The sequence below is a fragment of the Passer domesticus genome, chromosome 6 (assembly GCF_036417665.1).
Source record: "Passer domesticus isolate bPasDom1 chromosome 6, bPasDom1.hap1, whole genome shotgun sequence".
Taxonomy (NCBI): Eukaryota; Metazoa; Chordata; class Aves; order Passeriformes; family Passeridae; genus Passer; species Passer domesticus.
In genome coordinates, this window is record NC_087479.1 from 38138743 (window position 1) to 38164253 (window position 25511).

Genomic DNA, 25511 nt, shown 5'->3' on the forward strand with positions numbered 1-25511 from the left:
TTCATTATCTATCCAAATAATTTGACTACCCAGCTCTAATTTGCTTTACTTCTCCCATATGCCTTTTATTACATTGCATTTGACAGTTCTCATTCTTAGCCACACTGTCCTTGATCTGCCACATATTTTATCACTGCTATTTGTTATAAATTTTAATATTATGTTTAACACATTTTTGGGGATGCTTACTTAGTTTCACCTTTATTCCATGACACAGAATGGGCACTTCTTCTGCCATGTAATCCAAATCACTCTTGGCAAAATATTAAATGACAAAGTTAGAAAAAACAAACACCTGAAGGTGTTTAAGTAGATGTTTTTTCCCTAGTCCTGTATCAGTAACAGGTATCCTCACAAGCATTAAGTATAGTATGTCCCATGTTTTTTCCATAATGAGAAAGTACAGAGGCATTTTCCCTGGCTAAAGCATTAGAGTGAATGAACCTATGAAGGGTTCCCTTCCTGTGAAGGGAAACAAAATTCAGGAGGGTGAATGGCCGTGTGATTGTCTAAGCAGCCAGTGGAATATCACATTAAAGCTCAGTTCCTCAGCTGTTCACTCAAAGGTTATGCTGGCAATTTCTAGTGAACAAACCGTTGGCATAACTCAATGGTGTGTTCACCTTAGGAAGCTTATTACCTTTGAGGAGGAATCACAGATATCTCTACTTGTTTAAAGAGGCCAACTGTCCTTACTACATTAAAAATCTCAATTTTTAAAGTAACAGTTATAGAAAGCATTGCACTTCCTACATAACAATTCTTTTTAAGGCTGTTTTGAGCAATCCTGCATTTAGGGAGAAGTCAGGTTCTGCACAAGAGCATTTTAAAATAACTTTGTAGCCATTAAATGAAGCTATTATACCACACTATAACAGGCTGAAAAGAGTTAAACAATAAAAACATACACAAAAAATCCTTTGTGTTTAAAATTATGATATTCAAGGGTTAATTGTTTACAGATATTTTGTCTTTAGGATGCTAGGATTAGTGAAAGCATGCAATTCATGCCTCATTAACTGATTGAGAGAAGAAAATGAGCTTTCCTGCTTTTGAGTTGTGAGTCAGTTAATCAGTTTAGAATAATTAAATCATTGACCTTGATCAAGTGCAAAAGTGTTTTAGCTTTTGCAGAAAAGGTCAAAATCACAAAAATAAGATTTAAATCGGGTCCCTGGTCCTTACTCTGTCCCAGTTACCAGGCAGCAAAAGCCAGCCTTTCACAGCCTTTGAGCAAACCATACACTTGATACAAAAATCCTTTGAATGCTAATTTTATTATAATCAGTCAATTGAAATGTTTGTTACAGCATTTTATTCCACTGCATATATTGACATATTTCCATATTTTGGGTATGTTTTAATTTAAAAGAAATATTTATTCTTTAAAAGAAAAAAATCACCAGTGTCAGTACTGTACTGAACTATGTTGAAATCAGTTTAAACCCATCATGTGTGCAGACTCTGTTCCTCCCAGATCTCCTGCAGCAGTGTGATCTCTGCTATTTTACCACCACTTATCCTTTACCTTTCCAGTGTCAGTATGATACCATCATGTTAGAAAGGAGAGGCACAAGTCCAAAGACTTTGCAATGGAGATAACTCCAGGGGTCAGTGAGCCTTAACCCCAGATAATGCCTAGAGACAGGAATCAGCTGAAGCATTTCCAGCACAGTCGGTTTTCTCTGATTTGCAGTAGCTGTAGGCTGAAGAGAACTTTACTATAGCTTTTGAACTTGATGCATGGGGAAATTTGGGTTCCTGGAGACAAGCTACAAAGGTTGTTTTCAGTATTTGAGTATTGGGACTGAGCCAGATGAGATTGGCTGGTCTATAGCCTCCCTGATTCTGGTAAAATCTGGTCTGAAACCAGTGTCCAACTGCAAATATCACACTAAAGCATTATTTTACATAGCAGAAGTCCTGATTTAATGCTGCTCTCTAGTGGTTTGCCATTTGTGCAAGTGGGACACATTTCCAGAAACAGGAATGCCCCATCACCATTCACAGCCTGTTTGCTGCTTTGATCCCTGTCTCAGCTGGGATCACTAACTGCTTCCTGCAGAAAATGCTTACAGGCATGAAGAGTGTGTCCTATAAGCTGTGCTGAGAAATGATGCATCAGTTTTAGCCTGAACCATCTCAAAACTTTGGTTTAGCTTCTGCAGCTTGTGGCTGCAGTACACACCTCCTCCATTATACATACAAATGCCACAATATGTTCCTGAGGTGCTTTGATGGCCCATTAGGAAAATGGGCCATTTAACTGTGCCATTTTATCTCAAGATTTGTTTTATTGATGAGTCCTCCTAGGAGCTTTTACTGTGGAACCCAAATAATCCTCCTACTCTGTTCTAGCTCCACTTTAACTACACAGCATAGGTCATTACCCATGTCCTGATTTGCCTTGAAAGAGAACCAAGACAAATGGGCCAGAAGGGAACAGCCTGAAAAGGGTGACTCTATAAGGGGGCTCCCGAGGGGAGCACAGCCTGTTTGATGTGAATTGCATCCAGAAGACAAAGGCAGAGACAAGACTAAAGACAAGGACACATAGATCCAAGGTCCAGGAAAGAGACCAAGACTAGGCCAAAGACACAGTATGGAAGAACTGCAACTGCTCATCCTGGATCCTTTTCAAAATTGGATTGCACTTTCCTGTAGCTCTGGCCCTGAGGTGATTTAAGCAGCACTTACTGAGCTCACTGAGTGGCCAAGCAGTTTCGTATGTGAGCTGCCTCTGAGCTCCTGGGTGAGCAGCATCTGCTCCTAGTAAGTTGTTACTATTTACTGCACTGATTTGTGCTAAAACCCTTTCTTGTCAGCAGTGAGATTTTCTCTGAGACATTCTTCCAAAACGTGAGATTTCCTCAGATCAACTCCTGTAAGGAGTGTTTTACCAGGAACATCCCTGTTCTGTTCTGTAGCACATCAACCTAAGGGATGTACAGCTTTGCTGCAGTAACCTTACCTTCTCTTTTACTACTTGCTTATCTACTGATTCCATCAAGTTTGATTGATTTTTGTTGTTATTTTTTTTAAATTCTCATTTAACCCATGTTATATGATGCCATTGGTCAGAATTTACACTGCTTTTTATTTTCATTATTCACATCTTCCATTCTTTATTTCTGCTGCTTCCTATGTCTAAGCATCATTGTTGCATTTTTACAATGCCTAGTACACATCTTATTTCCATTTCAGATAATTATATTTTCTGGCAATTTTCAAGTTTTATTCTTTTAGTTGCTCCTTTTGTCTAACTTCTTTGCTTTTTGGGAGTATTTTTAAAGGAAGTGTGCATTTTTCAGGTATTTGTCTGCAACCAGAATTTGGACTTTATAAAAACACAGAAACATATATACATGTACATGCATTTCCACAGTAGCTTTCAGAGCAAGAAAGAAAAATGGTTTCGTACAGAAGAGATTATTTTCAGATGAAATTTCTTACTAGGTAAGCAGTGAGCACTTGGGAGAAAGCAAACATTTCTTTCATAAATCAATCAGGGTGATACTTCAGAAATCAAATAGGTTCCGTTTCTCTGAATATTTGTAGGGACAGCACATGTTTTGGGACTATACTGCTAAGCTAAAGAAGATAAGAGTACAAGTGGATAATAATGTTCAGAACTTTCTTAGCATGTTTCATTCAAATTATTATGAAGCTATATTAAAAGATTAAAAGATTACACTGAAAAGTGGGGTGAGTAGCCATGTTTCATCAATAAAGAAATTCAGATACTGACTCTCTCAGTAGTAGAACTGAGTCCCATGTCCTCACTGTCTATGTGGATTTCTACACCTTCCTGACAAGCAGTATTTGGCAAAAGAACAGAGCCTCCAGTTTTTAAGCATTCTCTTGTAAGCACTTACAAATCATCTGGGTGCTATTATCTCATTTCTACACAGAAATTAAGGTCAAATCTGAAACAGAGAAATCTGAGAACCTGCTGTAGAATCTTAGTGCTGGTTGATATTTAAGTGAGATATTTTAGATGCCCATGTTCTACTAGGAAAAAAATTAAAATTCAGTTGATCACTGTCTTTCTCCTGGAGATTAAAAGGAGCTAAAACTACTATATAAGAGTACATTGCTGTCTCTGTCAGCTGAAGAACCAGATACCTCAGGAACAGTAAAATTAAACCAAGGAAAGAAGGAAAAGAAAAATATGGTGACAGAATCTGAGTATGTTGTATCTGAACTTGTGCTTTCTGACAGCTGTGGGATTGCCACAGCATTTTATGCAGTTCTGCTATGCAAAGGTAGCACTTTCCCTGCTGCAGTGGAGAACTGACACCTTTAGCATTTTGCTTTTTAAATAGCTCATATATTTTTCAACAGTTGCTAGAATCCATATAACTTGCCTGTGCTTTTATCTCCTGGGCAATGCTGGTATCCTATCTCCATGGTAGCTCTACAATAGGCAAACTGAGGTCAATTTTTTTCCTTTTAGAGCTATAATTATCAAGGCACAGCCCATTAGTGGAGAATAGCATGAAGGAGATGAAAGTTCCCTTTCATGGCAGTAATGGTCCCACCACATTTCAACAGGCTCAGAAAAAGGATTAACTGTACATGCTAATCCCCATATGCAGGCATAAAAGCACAAATGCATAAAGACAGAAGCACTGAGTTTTGCATAGGGGCAGAGTCTCTTGCAAATATTTGCTCTGCAAGGGGTTTTTTAAGAGTGTATGAAATCTGTAACAAGCAATTAAACAGCCTGCAAAATACTTCTTGTGTGGTTTCGTGATGGAGCCAAGGCATGAGTCTCCCTCCCCACCCCCTCCAATCCACTGCTGTGAGCTGGGTCTGAGATGGAACTGGATTCCTGTCAAAATGATGGTTATGTATGATATCATCAGCTCTGAGGCATTGTTGTCACCCACTTTGTGTGCAACTCCAATTAAGTATTCAGAAATACATGAGAGAGGATCCTTTGACTAATGAACTGCCAGGCATTTTTTTTAATATGTGTGCCCCCATCATTCCTGTTCATACAGCATCCCCAGTGCACGGTTGAATTCATGGTAAATTACTCCCTCTTTCATGCAGCTTTTGCTTCAAGTAATTATCTGAGATTCTCTGTTCTTACTAAAGTGAGACCAGCACCTACAGAATGACAGACAGTCCTCTGGAGTTCATTTATCATCTGAGGGCTGGGACTTGCTCTAACCCTAATCTGTAAGAAGAGGGTCAGTCACCTGTGGCAGCTTGCAATATCTGCGTTGACTGTAAACTGCAAAACCTACACATGGCTGGCATGTTACACCAAATAAGGAAGCCCTATTCTGTGTTTAATACTAGTCATTCTGGGATTACATATAGCTGGTTTCAAGTGTTCAACACTCTAGACACCATTCCAGGTGCTGGCATCTGCCCTAGCCTGACCTGATAGGCAGCTTGAACACAGGCTTGCCTTGTGGATGCTCTCTGGGGGATTCTTTAGAATTTTTTTTGCCTAGTGATTGGACTTTCCCATCAATATTAAAGTTTATTGTCAGCTGCTCTTGGTGGAAACTTGTTTTGAGCAGCAGCTGTTGAATGTGGGTAGTTTTAAAAGCTACACAAAGTGTTTCTGTGTGAGAAGTGAAGCATCTGGCAGTTACTGTGTCAATGTGCTGACACTGACTGTCATTTTTCTTTTTGCTATAGGTTCCCAGGTAGATGGTCTCTACCTGTTTCCTAGTGTTGCAGTTCAACAACACTGTCACTGCTCCAGAGGGTGTCTTGGAACATTAATATGGATCTAATGCAAAGCAGTGGATCAGTGGTCAGGTTGGAAAGATGACCTGGGAGAGGGATAAGAGGGCAGGACAGAGTGAGTTGGCTAAAGCTGCAGTGGACAAGCAGATGTGGACTTAGCTACAGCTCAAAGTACACCTGTAGATCTCAGGAAAGTTCACACAGTGCCCAGCAGAGAAACAAGTCACTGATGTTAATCTCTCATCTCTAAAAGAACAGGGGAAAGAAAAACTCCACTTAAAAGGAACTCAGCAGAAACTCAGCAGAAGGTTAACCAAGTCAATATTTCATTACATCTTAACACTGTGAGGTAAATTTATGTTGGAATAAGAGTGTATCTAATTCAGAGCCACTAGTATTCTTTCTGGACCACAGATTCTAGACTTGAAGGCAGCTAGTTGATTTTTCATCCCTGTTGTCAACATTGAGAAGAAACTTTATCCTGGAGAGGGAGATCACACAGTGGGTGATAAATTCATTCCAGGATGTTGGCCAGAAGCACAGATTATAGGAAACACCATAACTCTGCAAGCATTACCATGTCAGTGTCTCCTTTCTGTAAAAGAATTTACTGTCTGTATAGGTGGAAAAAAAAGACTTAAACAGGTCAAAAATACCCTATAAAGAGAGGAACCATCATATGAATTTTATTGTTCATGATGGGGGTGAATTATTATCAAGAGCCTTGTTCTGCCATCCTGAGAAAAAATCACTGGTGATTCCAAATGTCAGCACAATCTACTAACAGGGCTTTGCTGTTTGTACAGTTCCAAGTCTTTGGAATGAGTTCAAAGTAAAAATGAATCTGAAAATTCCTGAAATCTGGGAAGCCCATATGTGAATCCAGTTATGTATCCTGACATTTTGGCAGAAACAGTTTTCTATTGCAAGACTTTGATGCCTACATAAAAATTAAATTGCCTCTGTGCTCTGTAACTAAAGGCATATTAAATATAGCAGCTTTGTTTAAGTGAAGCCAAAAGTTCAAACTTGCTTACTTCAGGTTTTTTTTTCCTCATTAAAATTATCAGAACCTGCTTTTTTGCCAAACACATGGCTTTTGATGAAATGCAGCTTTCAGTCACTTTTTAGGCTGGATTTTGGAATTAATCTCATTTGAATTTTAATTTTGGAAACGTATAAATATAGATGCTTTCACAGCTTATTTGGTATAAAGTGATTTCAAATCTTGCTAGTTTATTTTTCTCAGTGATTCAAAGTTAGCCATATACTACATGAACAAGCTGGGTACCTTTATTATATTTTAAAGCTAAACTAAAATTAGTATCTTCTTCATTCTCAAAAAAAAAAGAATTATAATTAAAAATAATTCTGTCTTCAGACAAAATAAAATTATTGACCAATTAGAGAGTTAAATAGATGCCGTATCTGATGTATTCCTATTGTACTGAAACAAAAGAAAAATCCTATGGAAATTAGTGAAAATTTTGTATGACCTCAATGAGGAAGTCCTAAATTTAATATCTGAATGCTCCTATAACTATTATCTCATGAGCAGGAGGTGCAACCATTATAGTTATGCTTCTGTAATGGCTCTTACTTTATCATTTATGCCATCCTTGTAGGTTGTAGCATTTTCTACCGATTGTTTGCAGAGATAAGCATGATAGAAGATGTAAGTGAGAAATCAGGCTGTTAGAATCCTTGTTTGCCAACAATGTGCCCTTTTTTTTTATACAACCCATTTTGTACAAAATTTCAGTAGAAGATGCCATCATCTGTTGGTGGAAGTGCTTGTCCATTTAACAGAAGCCTCATGAAACAACTCCTGCCATAATGAAAAAGAAACCCATTCTTTCTTGGTGCTCTGAGAGCAAGCAGACCATGTTGATAGTCAGTGACTCCTCATATCATCTTCAGTGTATTTATTTTCTTGTCATGCAACAGGTTGGGAGAGGCTCTGTCACAGGCATAAAACAGCTTGCCTCATTTAACAACATTCTTTCAAAGAACTATAAAGAAACACAACAAAGAACAAAAAATAATAAGACAAGCTGATGTTGGGAGTTCAGGATTTTACACAACTGAGCAAAAAGCATTTGCATTCAGAGAACTGGGCAGACTGATTACAGCCCTACAAGATAATGGGTAAGTGCTCTATCTCTGTGCAAAAGGATCTTTAATAGAGATTTGAAATGGATTTTAGATAAGAACTTTCCCAATAAGAGGGATATATGGTCACAAAATGTGCCTGATACATGAGGAGTGTAACTCATTTTTATTTTATCACAGAAACATCAAAATCTCTTCCTTCCATGGGCAAGACCCAGATGTTATATGCATGAAGCAATATGTCAAATCCAGTTATAACTAATTTCAGAAACTATTAATAAATCTCCTATTGTTACATCCCGTAACAAGGTGTTCAGGAATATGCTGACTACTTGTCTACACTTGATTCCATTCCTTTTCTTGATACCTCTCCTATTTCCTGATAAAAAGACTTCCCACTGCCCAGGGGGAACTGTAGCTTGTCTTTATTTCATGCAACACTGAGCCATTATTTTACATTTAAACACACCTGTACACTTTGCACCTAATGCTAAAATACTGTGTGAAATACCAAAATTTGCACAGAGGAAAAAAGCCTTGCTGCATATGAGTTTTTGGCATGCCAAATTCCTCAGCTTGAGTACCACGGGCCCTTCATAGGAGAGGGCAGGTGGAAACCTGTGGACCTCTAGATGGTGCTTTCTACAACTCTGAGTCCGATGATGCAGCCAAAACACTGGACTGTCTATGCCTTTCTTGTTATACCATTAGGATTTAAGGCTGTTTGAAAATGAATAGGAGATCCTTAAAAGGAGTCGGTTCCTGAATTAGGCTGTTACCAGTCCAGGATGTAGGAGGCTAAGTGATGCTCCTTGCTCTGCCACAAAACAAACATTTTCTGTGGCAGCTGACACCTCATTCAGATTCCAGTGTAGGGTGGTGCTTATGCAACTGACTGCTGTAGGTGTACAGCTTCCCTTGGTTTAGTTACCTTTGTGCCTTCAGCTGAACTTCATGCCAGGAGAATTTTATGAATTCTCTGCTGGAGTTGGAATATTCTCCAATATCCAGCTACCCAGTGCAGCAAGTACCTCCCTACATTGCAGGGATGTTGTAGAGGTGAAGTTAGGCAAGAGAGAATCAAATGTTGCTGTACTGACAGCTACAGAGGTCTGTAAAGCATATAAAGTAAGGACAGGTCTCAATACACAAGTCCTTCACCAAGATGAGCAAAGATGAGCAAAAGACGCTTACGTCTTTTCAAAGTTATGGCTAATTTGTTTGTTGGATGTTCTTGGGATGCTTGAAAAGGCCAATGGCAAATTTTTTATCTCTCTGTCACATTTACTAACTTTAGGAGATGAGATTTCAAGGTAAGGGAAATTTTTTAATCTGGAACAGAGATGTCTGGAGGAGTTGTAAAAGCTCCAGTCATTACTAACCAGCAGCTTCATTGTCTGGAAATATTTTCCTTTCTAGCAGGACCCTTTAACACATGAGCCAACTAATCCCACCATACTGTGATCACCTGTTTCAATGAATTATTACTGTGTATTATTTTCCTGCCTTACACCACCTGGCACTTGCATTTCTTTTTGCTGCATTATGTTTTTTAACAGCAGGCAGTGATAAGGCTGCTCAAATGTCACACAGGGCAAGAATATGACTTAAGAACCTAGGGATGAAAAAAGGAGGTAAAGAGGGGTAATGAAGCAGGGCCATTCTGCTTGATGATGGCAGCCACCTGCACTCAGGTGAAATTGAACCTTGCACCAGTCTAATCTAGTATCAATTATCTCTGTTTTAATGTTTCTGTCCACCTGAGTACTGTAAAACAATCATTCGTTCTCTCAGTCTTTTCCAATACATCTAAGGGGAAGCTCTGTCATGGTAGGGGTGTGATTTGGGACTTCAGTTGTTGATATGGTTCCTATCTCTGAGCCAGTGTATGGTTATCAGCATAGGCAAAAAGTGCTGAAATCTCATCTCCTAAAGTTAGTAAATGGGATAGGGAGAAGCTCTTAGTCATTTTGTACCTGAGGAGTGGACTTTCTAGTCTACACAGAAAAAAATATACCTGAACATCACTCTTTCACATACTCACCCCTACATGGTAACTTGTATAAAACTTTCTTTTTCTAATAAGTAGTTTGGGAATGTACTGTTACCAAATCTGAAGGTAACTTTTTTTTGGCCCACTGATTTCAATACCTCAATACCTTGAACAAAATTATAAATGATCAATGCTTTAGTTAAGGTGTTTGAGACCCCAGCCTTCACTGAAAATTCTAGGTAGGCAAATCTCCCCAGTTGGTCCACACTTCTTGAAGCCTAGGTCCATGAAAACACATCACTTTTAATTTACAAAAAGTGTAGTTTATGGAAGCATATACATTAGCCATTTGCTTCAGAAGAGACACGCTTTTGAGGTGAATTCACCAGACCAGGACTGGAGTGCATTAAATGGACTAAATCCTTTTGGATGAAAATAAGCAATATTTTTGGTGCTGCTGAAATAGTTTCACAAATAAAGTTCTTTGTGTGCTCAGCACAAAGTAAACACATTTCCTTCTCATTCTTTGCCCCCTCTCCTCATCCCCTATTTGTCTATCATCCAGAATATTCTGATTTTTCAGCTGGAACACTCTTGTCTTGCAGACATTGCAAACATTACAACCTGAAGTTAACTTACGTAAAAGATCGCACTTCAATCTATTTATCTATTTTATTTTATGGGCTTAGGAACTTGCTGAGAAAAAATTTACGTTCAGCTGAAATTCACTATTTTAAATGGAGAAAGTTGCATTTTGAACTAGAATGAATCATTTAACCTGGATAAGGGAAAAGATATTTTTCTCTTTAAGCCTTTATACTTTAGGCAATATTATTTTATTTTTAATCAGGCTATAATTTACATGTTAAACTCAACACAAAATTTATATTTTCTACCCACCAAAATATGCATTTGCATTATACAATTAAAATTTTAATATAATTCTACTAATACTATTGACAAGATTATTTGATATAATTTTTTTTTTGTTTTGAAGGAAAGACTTACATTTTGGTTCTATTGTTACAGTTAGTTTTATATCTCTAATATGGTTGCACACAAGATATGTACAGATCTGTAGAAATTAGTGTGGTATTTGAAACCTTCACTGAATTCACTGGCTTCCACTACTGCTCTTCTGAGAAGATTCACATGCTTGTGAAGCATCTTTATATTTGCATAAGAAATTATAAATTCTGCTATGAGAGTCTGTGCCAGGAAAGGGCTAGAGAATGCTTCCTCTAAGAAGTGATGCAGATAATTATGTAAGGCATGGATGTGTTGTGAAAAGCAAAGGAAATGAATCTTTTTAATTGTCAGCCCATGTGAAGTGAGGGAATTACTTTGTTTGGTGTCTTTCAAGAGTTTCCTTTTTAACTGAAAAATGGAAACCAGTCTTATGGTACCACTCCAAGGAAGTTCTGCAATTAGAAATGACAGTATGGGACAAACAAAAACTTAAGTGTGCACTGAGAGAAGGTATTCCTAGACTTTAAGCGATGTAATTGTTCTTTTTATTGTTTTTTACTAAATAGGGTCCACTGTATTCCAGAATGCCTTAAAAGACATATATAGGTGCCTAGGGTACTTTTTCAGAGAAGAAATTGCAACAGTTCTTAGTTAAGAAGTTAAAAAATGTAACAAAAGCAGGCTTTCCTCTTTTGGATTCAACCACTTGTTGAGTTAGTTATGTTCTCTACATATTAACTCAGCCTCATATGTAGAATAATATTAAATCAGAGAAAAATGAACTCTTAATCAACATAATTCACTGAATGTTGATTTCTCTCCCTATTTCAGGAATCATTACTTCAAACCACTCTTCTTTTTGTTTTGCTCTGTCTGGCTTCCCTCATTGCACCAAACCATCGACTAGCAGAACATGCTTCTACCCATGTGTGTGGTGGTGCTCAGAGATAGTTTTAAACCAATACACATGAAACAAAACTTTAGATGCCAAAGGTGCTGTCCAGACTCTTTTACCTTTGCCACCAAACCATACTCCCTCGCATGAAGCAGCAGCATGGGCACAGCCCCCATCCTGCGGGCTGGAGCCATGCTCCATTGCCTGAGGATAGCAGGAGAGGGCTCGAAAGCCGCACACCCTCCTGGTCACCCAGCTTGTGACCGGGATCCTTGTCCGGCTGGTGAGGGGTCTGGAGTGGGTGTCCTGTGAGGAGAGGCTGAGGGACGTGGGGATGTTTGGCCCGGAGAAAAGGAGGCTCAGGGTGACCTTTCTGTGCAACTCCCTGAGCAGAGGTTGTGGACTGCTGGGATCAGCCCCTTCTCACAGGTAACAACGGAAAAAATGAGAGGACATAGCCTCAAGCTGCCCTCTGGGGGAGGTTTACGTTGGACATTAAGAGGAATTTCTTCACAATAAGGGTGGTTAGACACCGGAATGGATTGACCAGGGAGGGGTGGTGGAGTCACTGTCCTTAGAGCTGAGCCTGGATGTGGCATTTAATGGCATGGTCTAGCTGACATGGGGGCGCTTATGTTAGACTCAGGGATTTCATAGAGCTTTTCCAACTTAATTGATTCTGTGAAAGCCGGCAGGCCTACAGCAAGGGCAGAGCTCGGAGAACGGGCTCCTCATCTTGGCCAAACCAACACTGCTTCCATGTTTGACTTAAGGCTGAGTCAATTCATCTCCCTGCTGCATTCCCAGCAGTTCACGCTGGAAATTGGAAGAGGCCAGCATGTCCCACAGGTGAAGCACTCCGCCTGCCGTGTCAGGCAGCGCTGTTGCCTGGCGGGGTGTCCCGGTGCGGGCTGCGCGGAGCCCCGGCTCCGTTCGGAGGCGCCGGCTCCGAGCCCCTCAGCACCACGGCGAGCCCCCCGCCAACATGGCGCCCCTGACCCCCGCGCTTCCTCTTCCGGCCGGGTTGCCATGGCGCTGCCCCCCGGCCCAGCCTCCCCCCGCCCGCCGGTGTGTGTTTACATCGGGCAGGAGGAGCCGGAGCCCCAGCGCCGGGGGAGACGGGCACGCAGCCGCCGGCCGCCCGCCCTCCCTCCATCCCCGCCGGGCGGTGCTCCGGGAGACGCGGCATGAAGGTGATGCTGGCGGCTGTCCCCGGGCCGGGGGGTTCGGCTGGGCTGCGGGGGGGCGAGGGGCGGGGGCCGGGCCCGGCGCTAACCGGTGGCGGGAGGTGGTGGCGGCCGTGCGCGCTCGTAACCAAGTGCACAACTTCCAGAAGCTTCCAACTTCGCGGGGGATGCGGTGTCGCTTCTTGGTTCTGTCTCCCTGGAAAGAATTCCCCCTTCTCTCCATGAAAACCCGGCTCGTTTCCTGCGGCGCTGAGACGGGAAGGGGGTAGCGAGGGAGCCGGGGGAGGCTGCCTGGCCCCGCTGCCCTTCTAGGCTGGTGTCTCCAGGAGAACGTGCCCTCTTTCCCTCCTGCTCAGCTCTCGTGGCGGTTTCGCTGCCCGCGGCCGTGTTCGTGCCCGGCTGCGCGGCCGGGCTGCTCCGGGGCTCACTGGGCTGCTGCTCTCGCAGGCCCTTCCCCGAGCCCGGGGCAGAGCCTCGCCTTTCTCCGTAGTTTGCTGTGGAAAACTGTTAGGATAGAGAATGTCTAACCTGACCGGCTGTTGGTGTGCGTGCTGAGGCTGGCTGGACTAGAAGTAGTAATATACAACACTCAGATGTGAGGTTGCGTCTTCAGTTGTGTTGGTTAGGAGTCAGTAATGCTGTTGTAGTGCCCTTTCTTCACTTTACATTGTCATATCTCTTTAATTTTCAGATGTATGATTTTTAAAGGGATTTTTTTCTCATTAATCAGTCTGAAACTTGAGGCACACTGGGCACTCCCTGTCTCCTGAATTTGTCTAGCAGTAAAATAAAAAATGTATTAGCTATGTTGTGAGCTCTTTGAGGCAGAAGCTGTAAAGGTCTGTACCAGTCCTGATGGAGAAATTTGGCTCAGGCCTTCCTCCAAGCCTCTGAGTCAAGTAAGTGTGTGTTAGAAGTTCACCAGCTTGTGCAGGTGTTGGGTTCTGGGAAGTGCAGGTGTGGCAGTCACTGGGCTTAACTATTGTCTTTGGGCACCAGGGGCTCTTAACCATAATATCTGCACAGCTGGTGGGTGAAAGAAAAGGGGCAGCCTCTGCGTGCATGCAGTAAATATATGTGAAGAGAGTGTGTCCTTCTATGCAGTGTATATTTTGTTGTGTATTTGTGCAAAGCCTGATAATAAAATGTGTATTTTTTTCTTTCTCTCTGAGTGTTTGTTAGTTCCAATAGTGTAGGATAATAAAAAGTATGTATTGAGAGCGTTATTGATAAACAGCACTATGGCTTTGGGTGATTTGTTGACTTTCACTGTAAAACAAACACCTCAGAGTGCTCTCTAAGCAGTACATCAAGTTTGAGGTCAAAACTGAAAAGATTTCCTTCAGCTTCTGTTTTATTGCACACAGACTAAACAGCTGCTTATTCTTGCTAAGACCATTACTTCTGCTGAGTTCCTTTTTTGCCCCACTAGAGTGGGGAAAGCTCTTGGCTATTTAAGATGAGCTCATTCAAAATACAAGATGTGAGTGGAATCATGTTCTGGCTGCAAGAAAAATGAGTGTGTTTGGGGGAAAAGTTGTCTGTTTGCTTTTAACCAATCATTTTCCAGGTATAAGCACTGTGTAGAGCTTTTCAGTATAAAAGGGTTCACTCTTTTTCTTAGAGTGGGTAATTTCTTTCAGGGCACATTTCTTTCCATGTGTGCCACCTTTTGCTGTAGGAGTTGCTTCAAGTTTCTTCTAGGTAAGATCATTGCAGATGCACGATTTAAATTCTTAAGCTGAGGGTGGGAATAATTATCTTTTCATTTAACAAGTGGAATCCATTGAAATGTGTGGTATTTTCACCCCTTTAAAAGGGTGAGGAAAGGAGAAGGGAAGGAAGACGTGTCTGTGTGGTGTGAGATGAATCTGAATCCCTTTTGTGGGCCTGCTTGTAAGTAGTTCAACTTAAACTTTAAAACAAACAAGTTTAAGTTTTTGATCATTGTAGGGAAGACATCCCAACTAAGCTTTTCAAAAGTCATTGCGTCAGTTTCTCCCCTAGTTATTGTTATGTCTTGGGAAATAGCTTTGAGTTTGTGTGTTTCTGGCAGGGCTGGTTTTGATGCCCAACTCATTGATGCTGGTTAGCATGTTGCTGAGAAGGCAGAGCAGTCAAACGAAAACAGGTTAATGCTAGTATGTATCAAAATGGTCTGCCCACTTGGGGAAGGGAAGTAGCAGGCAAAGGAAGTAAGTGGTAACATCAGGGGATGTTTTTCTGCTGTAGAAGCGATCCTTTCAGGATCGATTACTAATGCTGATCATTGCTGAGGAAACTGAAGCCTGATGCAGTTTATTTTTAAGACAATCACATAACAAGTATGCTGTTAAAAAGGTAGAGTGAGGTAAAGTAGTATGGCAAAGCAATGCTTTAAAATTTGGTGTTGAAGCTGGACTGGGTTCAGGATAGTCTTTATGTGTACTTTATTTCTGTTCCCATGACTTTTAAGCTGTGTCTGTGCTGAAGGATGGTGTCTCTAGGCTCTTCCAGGCTATGTAAAGTACAAAACTGGTTAAAGTCCCTTTTCCTGCTTATAGGACAGGAGTGAGAGGCAAGCAGCTCAGATAGTGTCAGGAAGTGGACCTTTTCTGTGTATAGTAATAAGTGATACCTTTTGAATATGTCAGTAAAGTTTGCTTTCCTTCAAGAGCAGATAATCCTGATGGCAAGGAAATACACCTTTTCAGGCTGCATTAGGAGCCTGGGTAATGTGTCCTGTGGGGAGAGCAGTTCCATTTGTTAGGGCAGTGGGGAGATAGGCAGGGATTTGGTAATCAGTCAGCTGCTAATTACTGTCCCACAACATAGGATCTTTCCAGTATTAATCTCTTGTGGGTAAATGCTGGATTTCTCACGTCTTAGGCAGCGCTGTGCCCTTGCTAACAGAACCTGTTCATGCTGTATCTTCAATCTGTCCATGAGTTGAGGCACTAGGATAGTTCCTGGTATGGTTCTGCTGTGGTGACTGCTCCTAGCACTGCTGCTGTCACTGGGCTAACCTAAACCCAAAATCAGAGAAATGAAAGGCATTGAGAGTGGCAGGTCATGTCAAAGTTCTTGTTTGTGAAAGCAAGCTCAAGATGTGATTTAAGTAGCTGGTCCCCTCCTTATTGAAAGGATTCTTCAAAGTAGAATAAGAGCTTGTGGTACTTTGGCATGTGCTCACAGTTAAGTTATATAGTTTCGGAGATGACAAGTGTCATAAATGTGACATTTTACTTTGACAAACTTAAAGCTATATTTAAAAGAATGTGAACTTACTGCCTATAGTTCTGTTTTTCTGACTGCCTGTGATAGTGAGTGTTGACAGATAGAGATCAGAATAAGACAAGATATTTTGAAGATGCAGTATCAAATTTATGGAAAGCTCAAGTAAATATTTTTCTTGCTTGTGTTTACAGACAGCTCTGTTCTTTAAGGATGTCGTGGGTTGTCCTGTCAAAATGATGTATATGTAATCTTTTTTTTTTACATTTATCCAATCCTGTTTAGCAGGCCTCTTTATAGTTGAAATGAAAAGTACTTGGGAAAGGAACAGCTTATAAAAATAAGATACAAGAGTTATTGCTTTCTATGGAGTATATAGTAATATTTTGTTTTCCTAGCATGTAGTCCTAAATGTGGTCTAGGAATGAGGAGGAGCAAAAATGTAAGTGATAGAGTGAAAGGGACCATGGAGTACATATTCTGTAGATAATTTTGATTAAAATATGTGCCTGTGATTGGTCACATCTGTTTTTCTTTATTGCTGAACTGCCTTATAAACCTTGTAGTGGTTTTCTTTTCCAATATTTCAGCTCAATTTCAGAGAGATGGGAAAAGGTTGCATACCTTCAAAGTTCTGGGCAAAGGTATATTCTTACATAGGTGGGACAAATAGTAGAGCTCACGTTTCTTCAAAAGAATGTTCTGACTGAGCTTAGCGGGAGTCACAGAAGTGGCTTGTGCTGGTGCTATTAAATTTTAGTCTTAATACCTCTGCAGAGCTGCTCAAGGTCTACTGCAATTCCTGGGCTTTGATTCATTCATTCATTCAAACATTTTGGAGGGAGAACCTTTGCACCTCACAGATCTTCAAAGTAGAAGGCAGCAGTTAGCAAAAGCTATTGCTTCCTGAATGAGTTCTTACTAGTGTGTTGCTTGTGTTCATAGTGATCAAGTGTTTTTTCTGTCTGATGGCTGTTTGGTTGTTGAGTGTAGTAACTCTGGTAGGAATCTTGTATGCAGCAAGTTGTGACCTTTGTTACTACTTCTTGGAGTGAGTTTGGGAGAAAAAGAGCTCTGTATGGAGCCTGAAATAAAGCCTGGGGTGTTACTGCTGTCACTGCTTCTGGCAGTCAAGTTTTGACTGTGCAGGCTAGGTGTGAAATTGCAGGGCTTAACAGTACCAGAAGATGTAGCTTTTATTCCGTAGAGTTAGTAAATATTTTACCTGAAATGTTTCTTCTTTAAAGCACTACAATAAGTGCATAGAATGACAAGCAATACTGATCTTGAAAAGCTCTGATATGAGTTCAAAACTCATTTGTAAGGAAGGAAATATTTAACTATCTAGCCATCAACAAAATAAATTTAAAAGTTGTGTGATAAATAAATTATAATGCAATCTCCTAGCTAGTTGCCAAATGCAGAAAATGCTTTTTGAAATACCTAATGAAATAAGGACACAGGAATAAATTCTGTCCTGAATAAAATATTTTATATTTATCCTCAATTTTTAGCATATAAAATTACTTTCGCAGGTTTTTAAACAACTTTTTAACTTGAAATGGATTTGCAGCTTTTTTTTTTTAGTCAAATTTTTAAAAAGGAAATTAAGATTTTTGACAAGATGACTAGTGTTTCAAACTTTTCCAGTAATATCTCTTGTGACTGTTTTGGGGGATAATGCTTATGTTTTTCAAGCTGTATATATGCTTATGTACTTTGAATTCAAGTCTTACAGTAAAAATTCTGATGTTCTAGCTGTAAAAGCCCTCAAAAATTACTTAAATTTCAGATTGTTAAAGCTAAAACGGTACTAGTGCACTTTTAAGGAAATAAATGCATGGAAATTGAGTCATGAAACCATAGTTATAGAACTCTGCTTAATACCTCTTCCCATTAGTTTTTTTTTTTTTCTGGGGGGGGGATTGTTTGTTTTTTAGTGACCCTACTGAGGATAGTGACAAGGATATTACATTATAGATCTCTAACATGGTTGAGCAAATCTTAATGACCTCTGTCACATATGCCTATATTATTAGGCAAAGGACTTCTCATTTTTCAGACAAATTTCTCATGCTGTCTTTAGCTCCCTAGAGTGATACTTCCACCTCTTGTTAGGAAAATGGAAAATATTCTTTCTGTAGAGAGCATTATCTCATTTATTCAGGCAGACTAAGACCGGCATTAATCACTAAATCCATCTGTCAAGGACCAAGCTGGAAAAGTACATTTATAGTATGTTACAGTATAGTATAGTACAGTATAGTATACTGTGTTAGTTATTCTCTTTGAGCCAGGTCAGTACATGATCAAATGTGATTTGCTTGGTTTGGATTTTGAAAACCACTCTTACATTCTTTCTGTGCTAATATTGATTTAGTAGGTAAAATCCAGATGGAAAATAAATGATCGATCAAGACAAAATTCAATACAATAATTAATTCAAAATCCAGAACTGTCTGGTCTACCACTGAGCAGGCTGTATTGGCTGTTTGTTGTATAAATGGTGCTATCTATCCCATACGAAACATGAACATGGAAAGTGTAAACCATCAGTTTACTGGCTTGCTGAATGGAGAATAGACCATGGTGTCATTAGTACTCTTGAAAATGTATTTATGCCAAATAAACCCTAATTTGGATTACTGACAGTACAAAGTTGTTTTATTGCTGTAAAAATAGGATTTGACTGTTCTGCTGAGAATAGAACTCAATCTTGACTTGGCATTTGCAACATTAAATCTTGTTCTCATTGCCTCTCTCCACAGTCCTGTTGTCAAGGCAAAATTAAGTGTTAAAATTGTAGCCTCCTTAATGTGTTTGTCCAAACTCAGAAAACAGCAAGTAATCTAAGCAACTTTTCTGTTCTTTGTTACAGTGTTCTTTGAACAAAGTGCTACAATTTTACACTACTGTCATCCTCAGCACTTCTATTTCTGTACTTTCCTTTAGTGTTCCAGGGCATTTATAACTGCAACTCAAATTCCCCTTGGGCTGAAACCTGGCACAGAAGCTCTCATTATAAGTGAACTTTGTTTTACAAAATTAAAAGCAAAGCATCCATCAAGAGGCTTTCTTAAACATAGAGGAAAGTAAAAAAAAAAAAAAAAAAAAAAAAAAAGAGTTTATGGTTACTCATCAATTTTATTCCCACTGCAGGAAAAATCCAACTGACATTGGAAATCCCAAAGGTGTGGGTGTGCAATCAATAATGATGGCAAATGCAATTGAATGTTCCTATTGCATTTAGAAAACTTTAAGTCTTAATTCCTTAAAGTGCTGAAAATTCATTGCTGAAGTAAAAGCTGCAGCTGCAAACTGCCTAACAGAAGTACAGTGACAGTTTTAAACTTGTTCCCAGTGTCTGAGCACGGTTATCTGAGCAGCTGAGAATAAGGAGATGGTTGGGTGGTTGTGTGCTTCAGCTGAAGAGGACCTGTAGGTCCTCAGCTCCCTGGAAAAGGTTGTCATCATGTTGAACTACTTACCTAGACGTTGGTTGTTTAATTTTTATTTTTCTTTAAACAACAGCAACCCCCCCCCCTTTTTTTTTTCTGTAGGAATTGAGACCTTATGTAGTTTTGTAAAAAGCAGAGAGGGCATTGTGAGCCACAAGCCATTTTCAGATATGGAAGATGGAATCTAATTTGTTTAAAACTGAAATATCCAAGATAAGTTCTGAGGAACTTTGTAACAGTGACTGGATAGAGGAGAGATCCCAAATTACCAGTGTCATTAATGATGCCACTTTAGGAAAGCCTGATGAAGGTCAGCTTCATTGTTAATGGATCTGACTAGCCCTTTGGCATCTGCAAGCATTCAGCCCAGCATAACATGTATCATCTCCCACGCATTTGGAGAAAGAGAAGTTGGGATGAGAAGAGCTGGGGTTTTGATTTTGTGGTGTTAGGAAGGGGCAAAGTATGCTAATGTGCAGGAAACTGTGGGGTTTAGTCTTGTGGATTTGAAATAAGTATTCTTTAAACCTGATACATAAATAGCCAATGCTTTCACTGGAATGCTTTAGCATCCCAAAGCACTCAACAAACTGTCCTGTGTTTGGGGATTACTTCACTTGTTTCTTCACAAGGACCCACTGAGTCTTGTCATTCTTTAGGGGTGCATCTAATCTTTATGATTATCACTTGACATATATTTGTTACCCTATAAAAAAGGCATTGGACCTGTGCTGGGAAGCTTACAAGTGAAATCTCAGATGTGGAGGTATGAAGCCTGGCTGCCACGAATTTTCCTCTGCTTAATTGCTTTATTGGAATTGTGCCTACATAGAATACCAGGTCTGAAAGTCACTGTTAGCCAGGACAGAGGACATGTGATTTATGCTGGCAGTTGAGGATTTGTATAGAAAGAAGCAAGTCTGACCTTCTGGGCTCTTAAGGAGAGGCTTTAGGAGGAATGAGGCAGTTTCTTACAGTGGAAGAAGTAAGATTCTAGGCTTGAGTCCAGAATGTAAATGAATGAAGGATAATGTCGGAAAGGAGAAACTGGAATAAAGTGTTTAGAAGCAAGAATGGGAATATGAAGGTTTCGATCAGAAAATAAATACCATTTTCACATGAAAATGCACAGGGAAAGTAGTAGCTAAAGCTGCAGATTTTAGAATTATTTCCAAAGTGTAGTCTCCAAACTGAGACAGTAAACTGCTGCTGAATCCATGACTATGAGCTTTAGATTTCACCAGCTTCTGTTCTGAAAGGGGGAAAAGATTACTTATAAGTTTGAATATAATGGAGAAGAGTATTTACATGGTGTATTTCCTTCTCGTTCTGCTTATGGTAGGGGATTTAAATTTTTTTTTTTTCTTTTGTGAGTAGAGTAGGAATGGCGAGAAGGAGCAGAATTGTAAGATACATCGTTCTCTGAAGGGAATTTGAAGTTGTTTGTCCAAAACTTGTTCAATTTCATTAATAATTTTTCACAAGTTGTATATATTTTTAAAAATTTGATTGCCGTCCCTCATAGTTGCCCTTCTTGGACTTTGTTTTGGAGTTTTGTATTTTGCTGCTCATTAACAAAGTGAATTCCTGACTCAGTGAACAGTCAATTGACAGACTTCAGTTTAAGATTATGTACCGTAGTTAATATAATGCTAAGTACAAAAGTCTAAAAGAGTCTAAAAGGCCTAAAAGTGGTGGTGGTGCAGGTAGGATTTTTTAGCTGCTTCGAGTGGACTCTTTAGAAAGATGAGCCATATTGGGGCATTTGCAGGGACAGTCTCATGTTGGTAGTGACTTATGAGCAAAATGAGCTGACACCGATTGCTTGATGTTGGGATTGCTCCTGTACTGTGTGGGTATTTTGAGTACTTGTTACTCTGCTGAGATTGAAGTAGTATGGCTCTTTTTGTGATTGAGCATGCTGGTATCACTTGTTAGTACAAATGTGGTGATAAATGGAGCTCTTGATTTCAGTGCCATAAACATAACTCTGTACCTTGTGGAAAATGCTGACCCTGCCTGGGTAGGAACTTGGTTTCTGTCATGCATGCATTTACTACAGCACTTGTAAAATATACAGCCTTTAAATATACTGAAAATCTGAGCACATAGCTAAACTTCTGGTCAGGATTATTCTCAAAATATTGTATTCTGTGGAAGAGCATAAGGTACACTCTGAAATGCTTGCATGCAGTTTGTCACACTTGTTTAGCTCAGTACTGGCAGCTCTCTCTATCTGTAAATACACAGCCTTCTATCAAACACATTATACATCCACAAATACTAATTTGCCAGGTCACAGCAGTCCATTGCCTTTGGGTTAAACTGCATTGTAAGGTCAGTAGTCATACAGTGTGAACAGAACAGGGGATTGTATGTTTCTCAGTTTCTGTGAGAATTCCTATAGGATTTTGCTCTTGATCTTTAGCATTTGCTGAGTTCATACAAAGCTTTTCAGCTTCCTTAAGAGTTCTTTGAACTGTTGGCAGGGACAGAGTGAGCTACCTTGAAATCTCACATCTGTAGCTTCAGTTTGGAAGGAGGGTGGGTGTTGCCTCTGCTTGAGTTACTTGTTCAGCTTGGAGATTGTGTTAAAATATGACAGAAAAATTGCCACTAAGTCTTAATGGTGCTCATAGTCAAGTACTCATCAAGGAATTGTATGAAGTGCTTGCTTGTTGAGGGCAGGGACTGTCTCTGAAGAGCTAAGTTTTTCTTAGTAATATATTCTTAGGCTCTGTGCCATAACCTAACTTTCTGTAATAATACCTATTTAAGTTTGTGCTTCTCCAGTGGTTCTAGTGAGGAATGGAAACTCATTCCCAATTTAAGAGGCTATACAAACCCTAAATAATTGAAAGAATATTGTAGAGTAATATCTGCTGATGTTTCTGAACTGTTGATACACCTTCCTGCATCCCAGGTGCTCCTGAGGGAGTGTCAAAGCAGAAGCAATCTGTGTACATTCCTTCTGCCACCACTGTAGCTCCAGAGGATTGTTATTGAACCCGCAAGCCAATAACTTACAGGTTGTGTACATCCCATTCTCCTACTTGCCTGTCATGGATCCTTAAGAATGAAAAAAGAAAATGTAACTGATGCCTCACTCTTGAAATTATAGTGTAAAAAGACAGGTTGAAACAAAATTGTTGGATTCAACCTTAGCACAGTTACAAACCTTCTCAGAAAATAATTTTCTGGATTTTTTTTTTTTGATTGCTATAGATGACGGTGCTGCCAGAACGGTGGGTATGGTAAATGTTCATTACCAAGCTTGCAGCAGGTCCAGTGACTTGAACTCAGCAGATGTAACTAAAAAAGCAATGGAAATGCTAACACAAAAAAACCCCCCTATTGTAAAGAGACTTTGTCATCATGTTAATGACACCCATCAGTGTTTGAGCCTTAAATATTACTTTTGGATATGTATATGAGAACCTGGAGTTTCATCTACTGTTAACTGTTTCACATTTTCCTTGGTGAATCTCAGTACCATGCGCACTCACTGGCCTCAGTGATTAGACAGACATGCTGAAGTCTGATAAACTGATGTTTACAAGACTACTTTTAGAAGCTCCCTGTATCATAAGTGAATATATATTGTGATAAGATATCAGTGAGCTGAGAACTGAAGTTATTCTGTACAAAACATTTTGAACTTTATTTTAGGAACTAGGAAATCTCAAGATTGCAAAGTTCCTTGCGAAACAATTCTTGAAAAACTTAAAATTGATTACTTGACATGTCCATGCTTCAGTTTAGACTGTTTTTCTTTTTAACATGAGATTGAGGAAAAAAAAAGCTGTAAATACTTTTTTTTGGGGAAGAATTCTCAAAACCATACAAGAAATGTATGCCAAATACAGTTAAAATATGCAGTGTTATGATTAAGTGGTTTTGAGTAATGAAAAAAAAAATCCTCAAAGATTCTGGTAATTTCTGTTGCACATTCAGCATGTTCTGTAGAAGCAGTAGTCTTGGATTGAGCATTTTTCTTCTGTAATATTCCAGAAGCAAGTGTTAAAAGTTTTGAATTGGAGGGAAATTGGTGATGGCAGACAGCATCTCAGCCATGGACTTCATGGTGGTTTGTAATGAGCTCTGTTTTTCTCACAGCTGATTTGTTAATGCTAGCTTAGGTACAAGATTGACTTCCAACTAAGACAAATCTTTGTTTTGGAGTAAGTGTTGTCAGTGATATCCACCATACTGGAGCATTGTAGTGCTAGTAAACACCAAGCAGTAATAGTTCATACATGAGAAAGAAAAAACCATAATGCCACCACTCACTTTGGGTAGCATTTTGCATCCTCTTTGTATTTAAGTAGATGACAACAACTGTAACCCAAAGGAGCACTACTTATCATGGACTGTCATTGGGAGAAGCTACTGAGCAGGTTTGTCTCTTAGGAAATTCAGAATACAGACTATTCTGAAGAAGGGAAGACAAAGCTTTTCTTGCTAGCTTTTCCATAGTCCCTGGAAGTTGGATTGCCTCCTTGAGCAGCATATAGCTAGTATGTGCAGATGGCTATTACTTGTTTTAAGGAATTGAAGTAATTTTACTGTTGTAAACGAGAAAGTACAGGCACAAGACTCCTTCTAGTTTAGAAGTTCCATAATTGTGGTTCAGAATGTTTCCAAGGCACATATTGGTGCCTCATATCTTACGTGTCCACATGTTTTATATGAAAAATAAATCTTCTGATCTGGTATACTGCTGTAGCCTCACCTTCCCCTTTTCTTTTCTCTCTGTGGCACTGATGAGTAGGAATGAAGTGTCAATTCACATATTGCAGGTTGGTGTAGAAACTTATTGAAATACATACTTTAGATTCAACTTGTTGCTCTTACCCAGAATTATTTACATGTTCTTAAAATCTGGACCACATTATTTAGTTGAAGTGAGGAGATGGTTAGATCTTGATGTTGATTACTGGCTCCTGGGATTATTATTTTTAAATTGGACTAAGGCAATTTACTACTTTTCCATCTGTACCATGTGGTAAACACTTTCTTCCCTTTCTGTGATGGCTACTATAAGGCATGACTTAATGTTGGAACTCTTCACTGACCAAAGCTGGGTAATGTTGATACTGTGTGTTTTTAATCAAGGAGAAATAGGTAAATAGCCTAGGTAAAACTTGCATAGTCATGGTTGGCAGAAATCCAGATTCTAACACTGGTACCATCACAGTAGACCTGTACACTTCACCTGGGTGGTCTCTTTTTTCCCTGCTGTAAAACATCTTAAAAGTATGGTGGTACTTTTTGTTCTCGTGTCCATTTTGTTGAAAAAAAATGGGAATGGATGAAAATGTGAGCTGCTTGTGCAAAGGACAGAATTTGACAAGTGTTACTTTTCATAATGAGCAAATTGAGGAAAGAGAGAAAGTAGCCAATGCTGCTGAGGGTAACCTCTCAGTCATAGGGTTTGGAAAGAATGAAACTAAATACTGCAGCTTTAGGGCCATGAGCCCCTTTTCTTCCCGAGTTCAAATAATAACATTTTGCAAGCTGTTGATGTACCAGCTGTACTTCTGTAACATTCCAGCTGTGTATGTTAGTATACATTTTCAGATAGTTCAGACTACAAACCCAGTCATGTTTTCCAAGTGCACAAAAGCTTCATTTCCTAATGACTGCTAAGTTTGTAATTTTACTCTTCACTGTACTAACATTGCAAAGAAAATCAGTTTTTTTTTAAAGGGAGCCCTCTAGCTATGCCTAGTGTTTACTCTTCTGTAACTTCAAAAAAAAAGGAAAGTGGAGTGGAAGAAGATGGTGGGGATTTTTCCTGTGATAGTTTGAAACTGAAAAAGCAACTACATTTTTATAGCTCCACATGTCATGAAAATATTGTGTGTGTAAAGTGAGTTCAGCTGCAAATCTTTTAACTCTGCTCATGTTCTTCCAGCAGTAATATTGCAGGCCCTTTACAGGATCAAGAAGGCTGGAACATGGAAATGCAAAAC

General features: G+C 39.5%; 1 protein-coding gene across 3 annotated transcripts in view; it reads left to right on the forward strand.

The window, feature by feature from the left end:
- Nucleotides 1-25511, forward strand: part of LOC135303213 (transmembrane protein 263-like) — a 231183-nt gene that overhangs the window by 16213 nt on the left and 189459 nt on the right. Inside the window, exon 1 of one of the 3 annotated variants that reach the window (XM_064424702.1) lies at nucleotides 12719-12871. The exons of 1 other annotated variant lie outside the window; for it this stretch is intronic. In XM_064424702.1, the coding sequence (XP_064280772.1) occupies nucleotides 12866-12871 (6 nt within the window). In that variant the 5' untranslated portion in view covers nucleotides 12719-12865. Of the gene's footprint in view, nucleotides 1-12718; nucleotides 12872-18895; nucleotides 18919-25511 lie in introns of those variants that run through there. One more of the 3 variants, XM_064424704.1, reaches the window with a different exon arrangement.